Here is a 13,595-nt window from a genome sequence, read left to right as displayed (position 1 = left end):
AGCCTGCAGAATCATGAGCCAATTAAACCTCTTTTCTTTACAAATTACCCAGCCTCAGGTATTTCTTTATAGCAATGCAAGAATGACCTAATATATAACATTTGCTTTCTAATAAATTGGTGACTTCTCAATTTCTAAATAAGATGACATAATAACCTTTCTTTCTTAGGAATAATCATAATACCATTGTCTCAACAAAGAAAAAACATATGCAGACTAAAATAAGTATAAAAGGATAGCTCTTTTTTGCAGCTTCCTAGGAGTAAAAGATAAAAAAAAGTAAAAAAAGATAGCTCTTCACATTATCTGTAGGTACTCTACCTTAAGAGATTATACCTTAGTGATAGAAGGTATGGAGAAGAAAGACTAGTCATATCTTTCAGCTATACCAATAGTCTTTATCTACAACTATCAGACAGAGAACCATCTGAGTAAAAAGAATATATAGACGAATTTACAGAGTGAAACACACTTTGGTCCCAAAAGGTCTCTCCCTCAGGAGGAGAAAAAAAAAATCTTAGCCCAGAGTTTTTCTATAATTCAATATAACGCATAAGGAAAAAACAGCATTTCCTTCTAAATCTTTCCACTTACACATTCCAAAGAATGTGGCATAGCAAATATTTAACACTGAAAAAGGCATACACTTGAAAGCCCAAATCAACACTTTTGTTAAATTTCTTCCTACTTAGCCCTAGAACACAGGAATCTGTATTGAGGTTGACTATAGTGCAATCACTTTTATATGCCACTTGGAAGTCCTGTGTTTGGGAATCCCCCTAAGTTAACATTCTCCTACTTAAAGGCTGTGCTGTTCCACGTTTTAGTTTTGAGAGTGATGCTTTCATAATGCTAATAACTCACCTGCATTGGCTTTAAGGTCTTCAGGTGTGACCATGACAACGAATCGAATTGCACGTTCATTTCGAAACATTTCATAAGACCACCTACGGATAGACCGCATGCATTTCACTGCTGCAATGCCATTGTTAGCAATAAGAACCTGGGAGGGGGAAGGAGATGGGAATGGGAGGAAAAGGCAGAAAAAAGCAATAATGGAGGAAAAGAGATGAGAGAATTTTTGCATATCGATCTTTCTGTGTAAAAGTCATACTTTCAACCAAGAATTCTTGTTACTGGTCCAGACTGTTAGAAACTGGCTTCCCCATGGCCAAGCAGTATCTTTAAATGTTAACTAGGCAAATACTTGAGTATGTGCCAGCTAAAACATACTCCTTTCTAACTTCATTTATTTGAAGGGAAAAGTCACAATTACTTAAATCCTGTGACTTTGTGAATTATTCTACCATACTACCATATCAATCACTAGGGAACAGAAGACAATGAAATTCAGAAGGATGATATATTATTAAATCAGGAATGGGGGAAGGCCAACCAGTGCAGGGCCATGCACTCTTCTCTGTTGCAATAAAATGAGGTACACAGCACTGAACATGTTTAAAAACCCTGGTATTAGTTACTTTTCTCCAAAATACTGAACTCCAATACCTTAGAATTGTAGAGAATGCCCCAGAAAGAATGGTCACTGTTGTAGAAAAATCTAAGAATCCTGAGACTTTCTGTAAACAAACCTTTCATCTCCTTACCTATCTTGCAGTCATGCCTCTAAGGATAACATAGACTAATAGACACATACTCTGTCTTTATTGGAAGACTAATAAAAGGATGCTGATGAAGTAATACTTTTAGGAGTGGAAATACAGGTCCCCATCCTTTAATCTTTTAATCACTGGAAGCTATTTCAGCCAAGTCATCCTCTCAGCTCTGACATGGTTTAGATAAAAGTAACACGTAATTACATTTCAAAATACCTGGAATCTGTAAGTATATCATGTGGTATATTACCTTGAAACATCTCAAATACTTGGTGGAAGCCAGTAAGTCACAGTGTATCAAACTCTTAAAGCTTTCTCTTCTGAAACTCTCTCTACTCCCTTAGCTTTCAATCCAATGCTGTGGCATATTATCTCTCCACCAGCACCCACAAGCTAATCAATTCTTCATACCCTGTCAGATCAGCGCAGCCCCACCCTGTAAAACCACAAGATCTTTCAAAAACATGTTTTGTTTTGAGACAGGGTCCCTCTGTCACCCACGTTGGAGTGCAGTGGCACAATCCATAGCTCACGGCAACCGTGAACTCCTGGGCTCAAGTGATCCTTCCGTTTCAGCCTCCCAAGTTGCTAGGACTCAAAAATAACTTTATGAGCACTATTTTAACTCCTTAATTAGCTATGATTAAATTATCTGTGGTAAATACATATTATAGGAAAACAGTGAAGTTATATTAATAGGATGCTAAGGAAGCAGAAAGGCTAAAATTCACATAAAGAGGCAAAGCCTCTGAGAATCTAAATATCAATTGGGAGCAAATCTAGACAACAAATCTAGGCAAGCATTAAATCCTATGTGCTTTTGACAAAATAATTCAGCAAGTTACAACTTACCTTCTCAATCACTTTATTTCCCCCAAAGCGAGTAACAAATTCTGCTGGAGAAGCCACAGTGAAATCTCGTTGAGAATCTATTTTCTTTCTGTCTCGGCCCTGCTTTACTAGGTGCAAGCCAGACATGCTGGACCTATAAAAATACAGAAGCCATAAAAACACCACCTATATTTTCTGGAGACCTGCTTTTCACTACCATACCCATAACAGTACTTTCACAACTGCATCCTGTGAAGACTATATGCTGGCAGGTCACATACTTTTCAAATAAAAGAGAGAAAAGAAAATGATTCTTGCTTGTGGAAATTTAAGAAAAAAAAAGCGTTTCTGAATAATAAAAGATAATATCAAGGTTTACCAGCAGATGCCATCATAAAGAGATAGGCAAAGGATAGATGGTAGAAATAATAGACTCAGAGACCGTTAAAGCCAAAAAACAAGTTACCAGGGTTGTTTCTGGATCACGACTCTGGTGTGCAGATGACCTTCACCTCTGTATCTCTGACTTCTATCTTTCTTATGAGCTATAACTCCACATTTTAAAACTGCCTACTAAATGTTTTACCTGGGTATCCCCTAGGTATTTCAAAATGAACAACTCCAAAACAAAATTCTTTACAAGGCAGCATAATATGCCATATTTAATCAGTTTTAAGGTTCTACTTCTTTTCTTTTTACTTTAAAAAAATCTCCTAGGCCGGGTGCAGTGGCTCATGCCTGTAATCCCAGCACTTTGGGAGGCTGAGATAAGAGGATGGCTTGAGACCAGGAATTCGAGACCAGCCTAGGCAACACGGCAAAACCCTGTCTATAAAAAAAATACAAAAATTAGCTGGCACAGTCGTGTGTGCCTGTAGCCCCAGTTACTTGGGGTGGGGGGGCGGGGGGCAGCTGAGGCAGGTGAATTGCTTGGGCATGTGTGGTCGAGGCTGCAGTAAGTCATAGTTGTGCTACTGCACTCTAGCCTGGGTAACAGAATGAGATGGGTGTCTCAAAAAAAAAAAATCTGAAATTGGTATGTATTTTACAGTTGATGCCTTATTAAATTGGCAGTACTGTTTTTGTTGTTGTTTTGAGCCAGAGTCTTGCTCTGTCGCCCAGGTTGGAATGCACTGGCCAGATCTCAACTCACTACAACCTTTGACTCCCAGGTTCAAGCGATTCTCCTGCCTCAGCCTGCAGAGTAGCTGAGACTGTAGGTGCGCGCCACCACACCTGGCTAATTTTTGTATTTTTAGTAGAGACAAGGTTTCGCCATGTTGTCCAGGCTGGTCTCGAACTCCTGACCTCAGGTGATCCGTCCACATCGGCCTTCCAAAGTGTTGTGATTACAGGCATGAGCCACTGCGCCTGGCCGGCAGTACTGTATTTTTTCTTAGTGGTACATAAAATAACAGCATTTCTAACAATCAATGGCACCTTGGATTAGACAAAATATGATAGTGGAAACAGCACAGGCCTGGGTTTACATTCCAGATCTGTCCACTTAAATGATCTTTTGCAAATAATTTAACCTTCTCAGCTTCAGTGTTCTCTTTGTAAAATATGCATAATATTCACTGTCCCGGTTATTTACCTATTGTCTCTCAGCTCCAAACCTACCCTTTTATGCTGTGCTCTGTGACAATGGGGCCAAGATTCTGCAAACTTCATTTCCAAGACTCCTTTGCTAGCTCCTTCCTGTTCTGTTCACCAAACCGGAAGGCAGAAAGGTAAGAAAAGGGCCTTCCTTCCTATTTCCCAGCTGTTATCAGCATTGCTCCAGCTGTAACAGAGACTTAATTCCAGTCTCTAGCTTCTTTCAACAGTCTGGTGAAAAGCCATAGAGGTACCAGCAGCAGTGGGTTGTGGCTCTTTGGCAGTCAGGATATCAACCTTGCCATGCTCACTCATCCTCTGGACCTCACTGCCTGAGCCTATCAATCACCTGTCAGGCCAAGGATCTGAGTACCAGCTACTCAAAGCTTACGCCCAGAGGTCCAGGCACCAGCCCTCCAGGGGACCTCCACCAAGCTCCTAGGTTCTGGTAACACTACCTCCCTTTTGTTCTCCCAGACTTAGGGGTGATAGCTACTTCCTCTAGTTATTAACTCTGGGGTACCTCAGCATGCCTTTTTTGTTGTTGTTCTTTTATTCTTCTAACACCCAATTATGCAATTCTCACTATTGAATGTTCTCTGTTTGTAACACCTAGTACAATTTATTTTCCTTGTGACTGCACCTTGACTGATAGACCCTCCAAAAGAGTGTTCAGAGGATTAAATAAGATAGTGGATATAAGCTCCTTTGTACACTGTTTCATAGACAGCCGTTTTCTTTTCCTGTTCCCACCTTTTCTTCCTTTCCCCTACAATTTAAACTTGATGGGGCAGTAAGGTATCTTTTCAAAATAAGAAGGTATGATTAAAATCTTCCCACATGCAGCAAAATATCTAGCTTTCTGTGCACATACATAGTTTTACATATATATATATAAATAAGACCAGTCTTTCTTTCTTCTCTCAGTGTCTCTATGCATAAAACTCAATGAGTGGGCATTTTCCCTACACTTCACATGACTTAGTGTGGCTCTTAACTTGCAAAACCACCACCTACGGGAGTATAACAAGAAGGGAAAAGGCCAGGCACGGTGGCTCACACCTGTAATCCCAGCACTTTGGGAGGCCGAGGCAGGCGGATCACTTGAGGCCAGGAGTTCTAGACCAGCTTGGCCAACATGGCGAAACCGCGTCTCTACTAAAAAAAAAAAAAAATTGCCGGGCATGGTGGTGCACGTCTGTAATCCCAGCTACTCAGGAGGCTGAGGTGGGAGAATCACTTGAACCCAGGAGGCAGAGGTTGCAGTGAGCAGAGATCAAGTCACTGCACTCCAGCCTGGGCAACAGAGCGAGACTCTGTCTCAAAAACAAAAAGACAAAAAGACAAAAAAAAAACAAAAAAAAAAACAAGAAGGGACAGTTCAGAGTCTAGCAGCTACTTTGCCTACGAGACTTAAGGACAGCCATAACAAAGGCTATGCACTCTGCTGTTGGCACTCAATATAAAATGATCTGTACCCTTCTTAGAGATTGACATTTCAAGCTGGTCAATCTATTAAACTTTTCTTCATCCTTTTCTATCCAGGTATTTAGTTATACTGCATCTGGACTGGAACTTTAAAGTTAAGAGGCACCTTATAGAAAAAGAGGCCCACAAGGAGAATGATTTGTCTAAGGTCACAAAGGAAGTCTGTAGCATATATAGACCAGAAAACCAGGTTTCATGGTCATTTCAATGTTCTTCCAATTACACTATGCAACATATCTAATGATAATAAACACCAGAGGTCTAAAAACAGTGCCAGTGTACATGTTTTGTTTCATTTTTTTAATTGCTTCATTTTTCTTTCATACATTCTTTTTAATTTTTTTATTATTGCATATATTTTTAAATAAACAAAAATTACCTTCCTGTCCTCAACTTTGTCATGAACCTATTTCTTTTGGGCTCCACGTCCATGGATCATTATCAGTGTATCAGACTGAGCAATAACATGAATGAATCTCAAAAACCTCATGTTCAGAGAAGGAAACCAGACACAAAAAAGTATATACCATATGACTCCATTTATATGACAAGGATAACTAATCCACAGTGCAGAACACGAATCAGTGGGCTGGGGCTGTGGGAACCGACTGCAAGAGAGTATGGGAATGATGGAAATGTTCTATATCTTGATCTTGTAGTAATGGTTACACGGGTAGATATATGTGTTAAAACCATCAAACTACATAATTTTAAAAGGTGAACTTGGCCTGGTACATTGGTTCACACGTGTAAACCCAGCACTTTGGGAGGGCAAGGCAGAAGGACTGCTTGAGCCCAGGAGTTCAAGACCAGCCTGGGCAATATAGAAAGAGCTCATCTATACAAAAAAATCAAAGAATTAGCCGGCCTTGATGGCACACGCCTATAGTCCCAGCTACTTAGGAGGCTGAGGTGGGAGAATCACTTGAGCCAGGAAGACTAGGCTGCAGTAAGCTATGATCACACCACTGCACTCCAGCCTAGGTGACAGAGTGAGATCCTGCCCCCACCCCACCAAAAAAAAAAAGGGTAAACTTTACTGTACTTAAATTATACCTCAACAAACCTGACTTTTGAAAGTACTCATTTAACTGCCAGGCATGATGGCTCCCGCCTGTAATCCCAGCACTTTGGGAGGCTGAGGCGGATGGATCACTTGAGGTCAGGAGTTCGAGACCAGCCTGACCAATATGGTGAAACCCCGTCTCTACTAAAATTACAAAAATTAGCCAGGCGTGGTGGCAGGCACCTGTAGTCCCAGCTACTCGGGAGGCTGAGCAGGAGAATCACTTGAACCCAGAAGACAGAGGTTGCAGTGAGCTGAGATCACGCCACTGCACTCTAGCCTGGGCAACAGAGTTAGACTCCATCTCAAAAAAAAAACAAAAAACAAAAATATCATTTAACTGTCCACATGAAACAGGTACATTTGGCTGTAAATTATTCCTCAATAAAGTTGGCTTTTAAAGAACTGTTACTAATGGTATGGAAAGGCAACACAGAGAATAAGGCTAAGGAAGTACCCACACCTTGAAAATCAGCAACTATAAGTATGGCACAATCAAACATTTCTTCATCTGTCCTCATTATCTTCAACCCTCTAGGCACCTCCACTTCATATCCCACGAGTATTTCAAAGTCTGAGGATACAAAAATGTCAATCAAAATGCAAACTAGGACTGATCTTCTTAGGAACTTCCATTTTTCCGTTACCCCATATACATTTAGATACCTAACCAATACCATGTGCTCTCCGGCAGAAATATAATCTACTCTATCACAACTTGGCTTTCTCAACAACAGGAATCCACCATTGCATTATAGTATTTTTGTCAGTACTACTCCAATTCATTCTTCAAAATGCAGCTAAACTGTCAGTGCTCCCAGTGAGCCTTTGCTGATACTGATCCTTCCAACTTCACCCCTTAAGGAGATAGGTAATTGAGCTTCCTCTGCGCCACACCAGAACATGCACTTACATCTTTCTTCCCAATCACACTGGACTGTTACATGAGTTTAACACATCTGTTTTCCCTGATAAATAGTGTGTGTTCCTTGAGGTCAGATACTCTTATTCATCCCTTGAGGTCAGAGATTCTTATTTATTGCTGTATCTCCAGCACCAAAGGGTACCTGGCACAGATAGAAGCTGCTCAAACATCTTTGGGCTTTTTTTTTTTAGACAGAGTCTCACTCTGTCACCCAGGCTGGAGTGCAGTGGTCCAATCTCGACTTATTGCAACCTCCACCTCCCAGGTTCAAGCGATTCTTGTGCCCAGCCTCCCAAGTAGCTGGAATTACAGGTATGTGCCACCACGCTCGACTAATTTTTTCTATTTTTAGCACAGATGGGGTTTCACCATGTTGGCCAGGCTGGTCTCAAATTCCTGGTCTCAAGTGATCTGCCCGCCTCAGCCTTCCAAAATGCTGGGATTACAAGTGGGAGCCACCACACCTAGCCTGTTCAAACATTTCTGAATGGTGATTATTATTTATTAATTATTGACAACTACACAAAATAACACTATTTCTGAGTACTCGCTATGGGACAGACACTATGCTAAGCTCTTTACATGCATTGGCATATTAATCCTCACAATAATGCTATGATGTTTGAGCACCATTTTACAAGTGAGGCTCAGAGGGATTAGGTAACTTGCCCATGATCATTCACACAGCCAGAAGTAATAAAACAGATCTGAATCCAACCTTTCTGACACTAAGTACTTGAACTTGATACCCTACAATACTGCCTTAAGTTAACCTGCACTGAATATAGTCACAGTTCATTATTCACTGTATATCCATGTAAAGAATTATGTTTTTAGAGCAGGGGTATCCAATCTTTTGGCTTCCCTGGGCCACATTGGAAGAAGAATTGTCTTGGGCCACATATAAAATATGCTAACACTGGCGGGCACAGTGGCTCGCGCCTGAATTCTAGCACTTTGGGAGGCTGAGGTAGGTGGACCACGAGGTCAAGATATCAAGGCCATCCTGGCCAACATGGTAAAACCCCGTCTCTAATAAAAATACAAAAAATTAGCCGGGCGTGGTGGCGTGTGCCTGTAGTCCCAGATACTTGGGAAGCTGAGGCAGGAGAATAGCTTGAACCTGGGAGACGGAGGTTGCAGTGAGCCGAGATCACACCACTACACTCCAGCCTGGCAACAGAGCAAGACTCCGTCTCAAAAAAAAAAAAAAAGAAAAAAAAAAGAAACACACTAACAGTAATGATAGCTGATGAGAAACACACACACACACACATCTCATAATATTTGTTTTTGTTTTTGTTTTGAGATGGAGTTTCGCTCTTGTTGCCCCAGGCTGGAATACAATGGTGCGATCTCGGCTCACCGCAACCTCCGCCTCCCGGGTTCAAGCGATTCTCCTGCCTCAGCCTTCCTGAGTAGCTGGGATTACAGGCATGCGCCATCATGCCCGGCTAATTTTGTGTTTTTAGTAGAGATGGGGTTTCTCTGTGTTGGTCAGGCTGGTCTCGAGCTCCCAACCTCAGGTGATCCACCTGCCTCGGCTTCCCAAAGTGCTGGAATTACAGGCGTGAGCCACCACACCTGGTCAAAAATCTCGTTTACGAATTTTTTGTTGGGCCTCATCCAAAGCTGTGTTGGGCCTCATCCAAAGCTGTCCTGGGCTACATGCAGTCCATGGGCAGTGGTTTCAACGAGCTTACTTTAGAGCAAATAACAGGTGATGTTTCTTTAAAACAGTTTTTGGAGAACAAATTTCTTAGATCTTTGCTGCCCATGTCTTCCAATGTTTACATATAAGCCCCAAATACATGCCGGTCATACTAACCATTATAAATCTCAATTCTCTCAAGAACTGAAAGAACGCCTGATGATGTTATTAAATAAATGACTGATACGATTATACTCATCTGAGATGACATATACTAAATAAATGTAGTCTTAAAGTTATCAAAAAATTAAGATAAAATTAAACATGAAGGAAAGGGCAAGAGTAAAAGGCAATGCCTTTTAGGAGAACTTTTTTTTTTTCATTGAAACTGTAAAAATGTGAAGATACTAGAATGTTAATTTGACTGCTCTAAGAAGTAATTTTTTAATGTTGCACAAAATGTAGTATGAATTTCATATATTCAATTAAAAATGTGCTTATGTATCTAATAAGCAAAGTTGAACTACCCTTGCGGAAATGTATTACCTGTTCAATGGCCTAAGGGATAATAGGTAATTTTACAGAGGGTGATACGAGCATTTGTAAAGCTCTGTATAACTGTATAACATCATGTAAATTTGTATGATTTTGTTTTATGAATATAGTTTCAACTTGCTAAGTAAAGCAATAAGGGGCAAACACTAAACTTACTACCTAAAAAGCATTAAACAGTTAGACTTTGTAATGATAGTCTTTCAAGGTTTACCCTTGCTGCCATTATGCTGCTATGAAATTCTCAAAGCATCTTGAGAAAAACAAGCTTTGATTCCCCTTGGAACTTTCTGAACAGGGCAAAGTATATAAAGTCCTCCCAAGGGAAAGCCAGAAGTTAACAAAAAAAGGCATCCTATAAGCAAGTTAAAAGAAAGATCAGACTTTAAACATAAGCATTTTTCTGTGCATCATCCTGAAAGATTTCAAAATGAAAAGAAGAGAATAAAAAAGGATAAAGAGTATAAGAAAGGCCAGGTGCGGTGGCTCACACCTGTAATCCCAGCACTTTGGGAGGCCAAGGTGGGCGGATGGCTTGAGGCCAGGAATTCAAGGCCAGCCTTGCCAACATGGCAAAACCACATCTCTACTAAAAAAAAAAAAAAAAAAAAAAAATACAAAAATTAGCTGGGCGTGGTGGTGTGTGCCTGTAGTCCCAGCTACTCGGGAAGCTGACACAGGAGAATCGCTTGAATCTGGGAGGCGGAGGTTGCAGTGAGCTGAGATCGCACCACTGCACTCCAGCCTAGGCAACAGAGCGAGACTTAGTCTCAAAAAAAAAGAAACTGACTCTAGGCAAATAACCAATAAGTACTCCAGTGCCAGCACTATCTGTGCAAAACAGGAAACAAAGTGTGAAGCAATGCAAGCACATTTGTGAAATTTGGCTCCACACTAAATCCGGCTTCATGCTTAACTATATATTTAAAAAACTGGCAAACTGCCGACACATTTTTACAATACTTATTTTTACTTTAATCAAGACTAAGAACTTTAACTATGAAAATGTTAATTAGCCAAATTTCTCCAGTTCTCTATCAGGTTTTAAGGAATATTTTATTATCTAAACTTTTCCACGTCTTTCTCCCCTCCTTACCAGTTCCTTACTACATTGTTTCATAAATAACCTTTTCAAATCTGTAATTTGAACTAACTCTTAGATAACTTCTGAATTAGACAAAATTATTATTTTTTCTCACTAATCACACAACACTTTCTGGCACATTTTGTATATAGAATCATGTGTTAACTAGAATTCTTATCCTTAGTAACCTAAAACTTTAGTGAAACCCGAAAAAGCAAGAAATCCTGAACCAATAGAGATAAAAGCATTATAGATAAGAACAATTCCACAATTTTTAGAAACACATTTCCCCATGTCACAACCTTTTCTTAATTGGAACTGACCCAGATATTCAATGAGCATCAAAAATAATTTTAGGACTTTTTTTTTTTTTTTTTTTTTGAGACAGTCTTGCTCTGTCCCCCAGGGTGGAGTGCAGTGGTGTAATCTCAACTCACTGTAACCTCCTCTTCCCAGGTTCAAGCAATTCTCCAGCCTCAGCCCCCCAGTATCTGGGATTACAGGCACACACCACCATGCCCACCTAATTTTTGTATTTTCAGTAGAGATGTGGTTTCGCCACACTGGCCAGGCTGGTCTCGAACTCCTGACCTCGGGTGATCCACCCTCCTTGGCCTTCCAAAGTGCTGGGATTATAGGCATGAGCCACCATGCCTGGCCAAGATTTTAATTTACACAAAAAGATTACCTAAAACATTTATCCCATTCACTGTACTCAATTCTTTCATGTTTAACAGTTTATTTAGATAACTTCTTTTTTTTTTTTTGAGACGGAGTTCCGGTCTGTCGCCCAGGCTGGAGTGCAGTGGCGCGATCTCGGCTCACTGCAAGCTCCACCTCCCGGGTTCACGCCATTCTCCTGCCTCAGCCTCCCGAGCAGCTGGGACTACAGGCGCCTGCCACGACGCCCGGCTAATTTTTTGTATTTTTTAGTAGAAACGGGGTTTCACCGTGTTAGCCAGGATGGTCTCAATCTCCTGACCTTGTGATCCGCCCGCCTCGGCCTCCCAAAGTGCTGGGATTACAGGCGTGAGCCACCGCGCCCGGCCTAGATAACTTCTATAAACGGAGATATCAGACACTATCATTTAAAGTTAGTTATTTCCTTGCTAACCATGTTTTTAATAGCCAGTGAACATAAGGTGCTCACCTAAACCTAAGTAACAGCCTTAAAGGTAAATACATTGGTATTTTTTTTTGCCAATAACTCAGAAGACTTAGCTAACAACATTAAGTTACTCTCATTTGTTGAAAAAAAAAAAAAGGCACACAAACCAAGATCATTTTGTTTGGGCTAAGTTAGTAGTTTTATAACCTTCTATGCCAAACATTGACATCTCAAAATATTTAGCATAGACAAATATAAAATCCAGACAAATAATGTATTCTGACAATTCTGAAGGCATTTCTAGTTTTATTTTACTAATAATTTTAAAGCCAGCTTGTTTAGTAAAGTTATACTTAAGTCACGTGAACTTGAAAATTGTTTAGACTTACTTACTTTTTAAGTGCTCTTTTATTTATAAGCCAATTTGGTAGACACGACATGTAACAATAAGTGTGCATACAAATAAACACATCTAGACATATACAGACGTACACAAACGAAGATTCAATTGCTTTTAACTTGGAATCTTAAGGCATGAGATAGCAATACAAGCTTGGGGGGTTTTACTTTGTTTGCCCCAATAGATAATCCAATGAAGGCTATGAACCAAAATTTCAGATAAAGCAGTTCCCACAGCAGTTTGACACGTGCAACTCCATCCCACTTTCCCATTCAACAGCAAGCTCCAGATTCCAAACAATATTGGGGCCAAACAGTATTGCAACTTCGAGAGAAAATTCTAAGGAGGGCTTAATACTAGACCTCAGAACTCCGCCTAGGGTGTCCCCTTTGGAGAAGCTGAGGTCTGGAGGATCCCTGGGCCGTCCCCCTTTGGGGTCCAGCCTTAGAGTGTCAGACATCTCTGACCTTAGGTGGGCACTGGTGCTGCTTAGCATGTTTTCCCTTCAGAGGCGATGGCCTACTATGAGGTTTCCTTTTGTCCCTGGATGAAGGCCAGGACTTCTGGCATCCTTATAATTTGATAAGGCCACACTTTCCCATGCTTCCTGTTCCACTAGAGTGATAGCCATGAACTGTAATGACAGGAACTGGAGGCTGGGTGGGTTTCTTTTGTCCTTAGCCAGTAGAGTAGGGGAAGGGAAGAAATTAGCATGAGAAAACAAGGTTTAAGTCGCTGAAACAAATGCCAGCTCTCCCCAAGCTGTGCCACACGTAGGGATCAGGGACCACAACTGGAAAAGACAGAAAGGAGTCCTTCAGAGTGGCCCCGGCCAGAAACCTGCAGTTGCTTCTGTGTTTAGGTGCTGCCCACCAACAGTCCCAAGTTGGAAAGGAAAAGAGAGAGAGAGACTGAGATTCCCCTGTATGGAGCATGAAAAACAAACGAGAAAAATAAACCCCAAACTTTGGGATTACCTCCTGGCTGGCTTGCCAAAATATGTTACCAGTGGAGGGTGTACAAATTCTTGGTGTTTTGAACAAAGAATTGAACAAAACACACAAACAAAGCAGGGAAAGAATAAAGCAACAAAAACAGAGACTTAACTGAAAATGAAAGCACACGGTCAGGCACAGTGGCTCACATCTCTAATTCCAGAACTTTGGGAGGTAGATGTGGGGGATAACATGAGGTCAGGAGTTCGAGACCAGCCTAGCCAACATGTTGAAACGTTGTCTCTACTAAAAATACAAAAATTAGGCCGGGCACGGTGGC

The 13,595-nt window shown here is 40.9% G+C and overlaps 1 protein-coding gene across 14 annotated transcripts in view; it reads right to left on the bottom strand.

Annotated features, from left to right (window-relative positions):
• Positions 1–13,595, bottom strand: part of ACACA (acetyl-CoA carboxylase alpha) — a 335,341-nt gene that overhangs the window by 200,655 nt on the left and 121,091 nt on the right. For 13 of the 14 annotated variants that reach the window (XM_024234623.3, XM_054536750.2, XM_054536755.2 and 10 more), the window contains 2 exons: positions 2,469–2,601; positions 865–1,003 (listed from right to left, as the gene is read on the bottom strand). In XM_024234623.3, the coding sequence (XP_024090391.1) occupies positions 865–1,003; positions 2,469–2,601 (272 nt within the window). Of the gene's footprint in view, positions 1–864; positions 1,004–2,468; positions 2,602–7,063; positions 7,085–13,595 lie in introns of those variants that run through there. The other variant, XM_054536759.2, reaches the window with a different exon arrangement.

This window comes from Pongo abelii, chromosome 19 (genome assembly GCF_028885655.2).
Source record: "Pongo abelii isolate AG06213 chromosome 19, NHGRI_mPonAbe1-v2.0_pri, whole genome shotgun sequence".
Taxonomy (NCBI): Eukaryota; Metazoa; Chordata; class Mammalia; order Primates; family Hominidae; genus Pongo; species Pongo abelii.
Note: the sequence above shows the minus strand (reverse complement) of the source record. Positions and strands in the feature narration are given on the sequence as shown.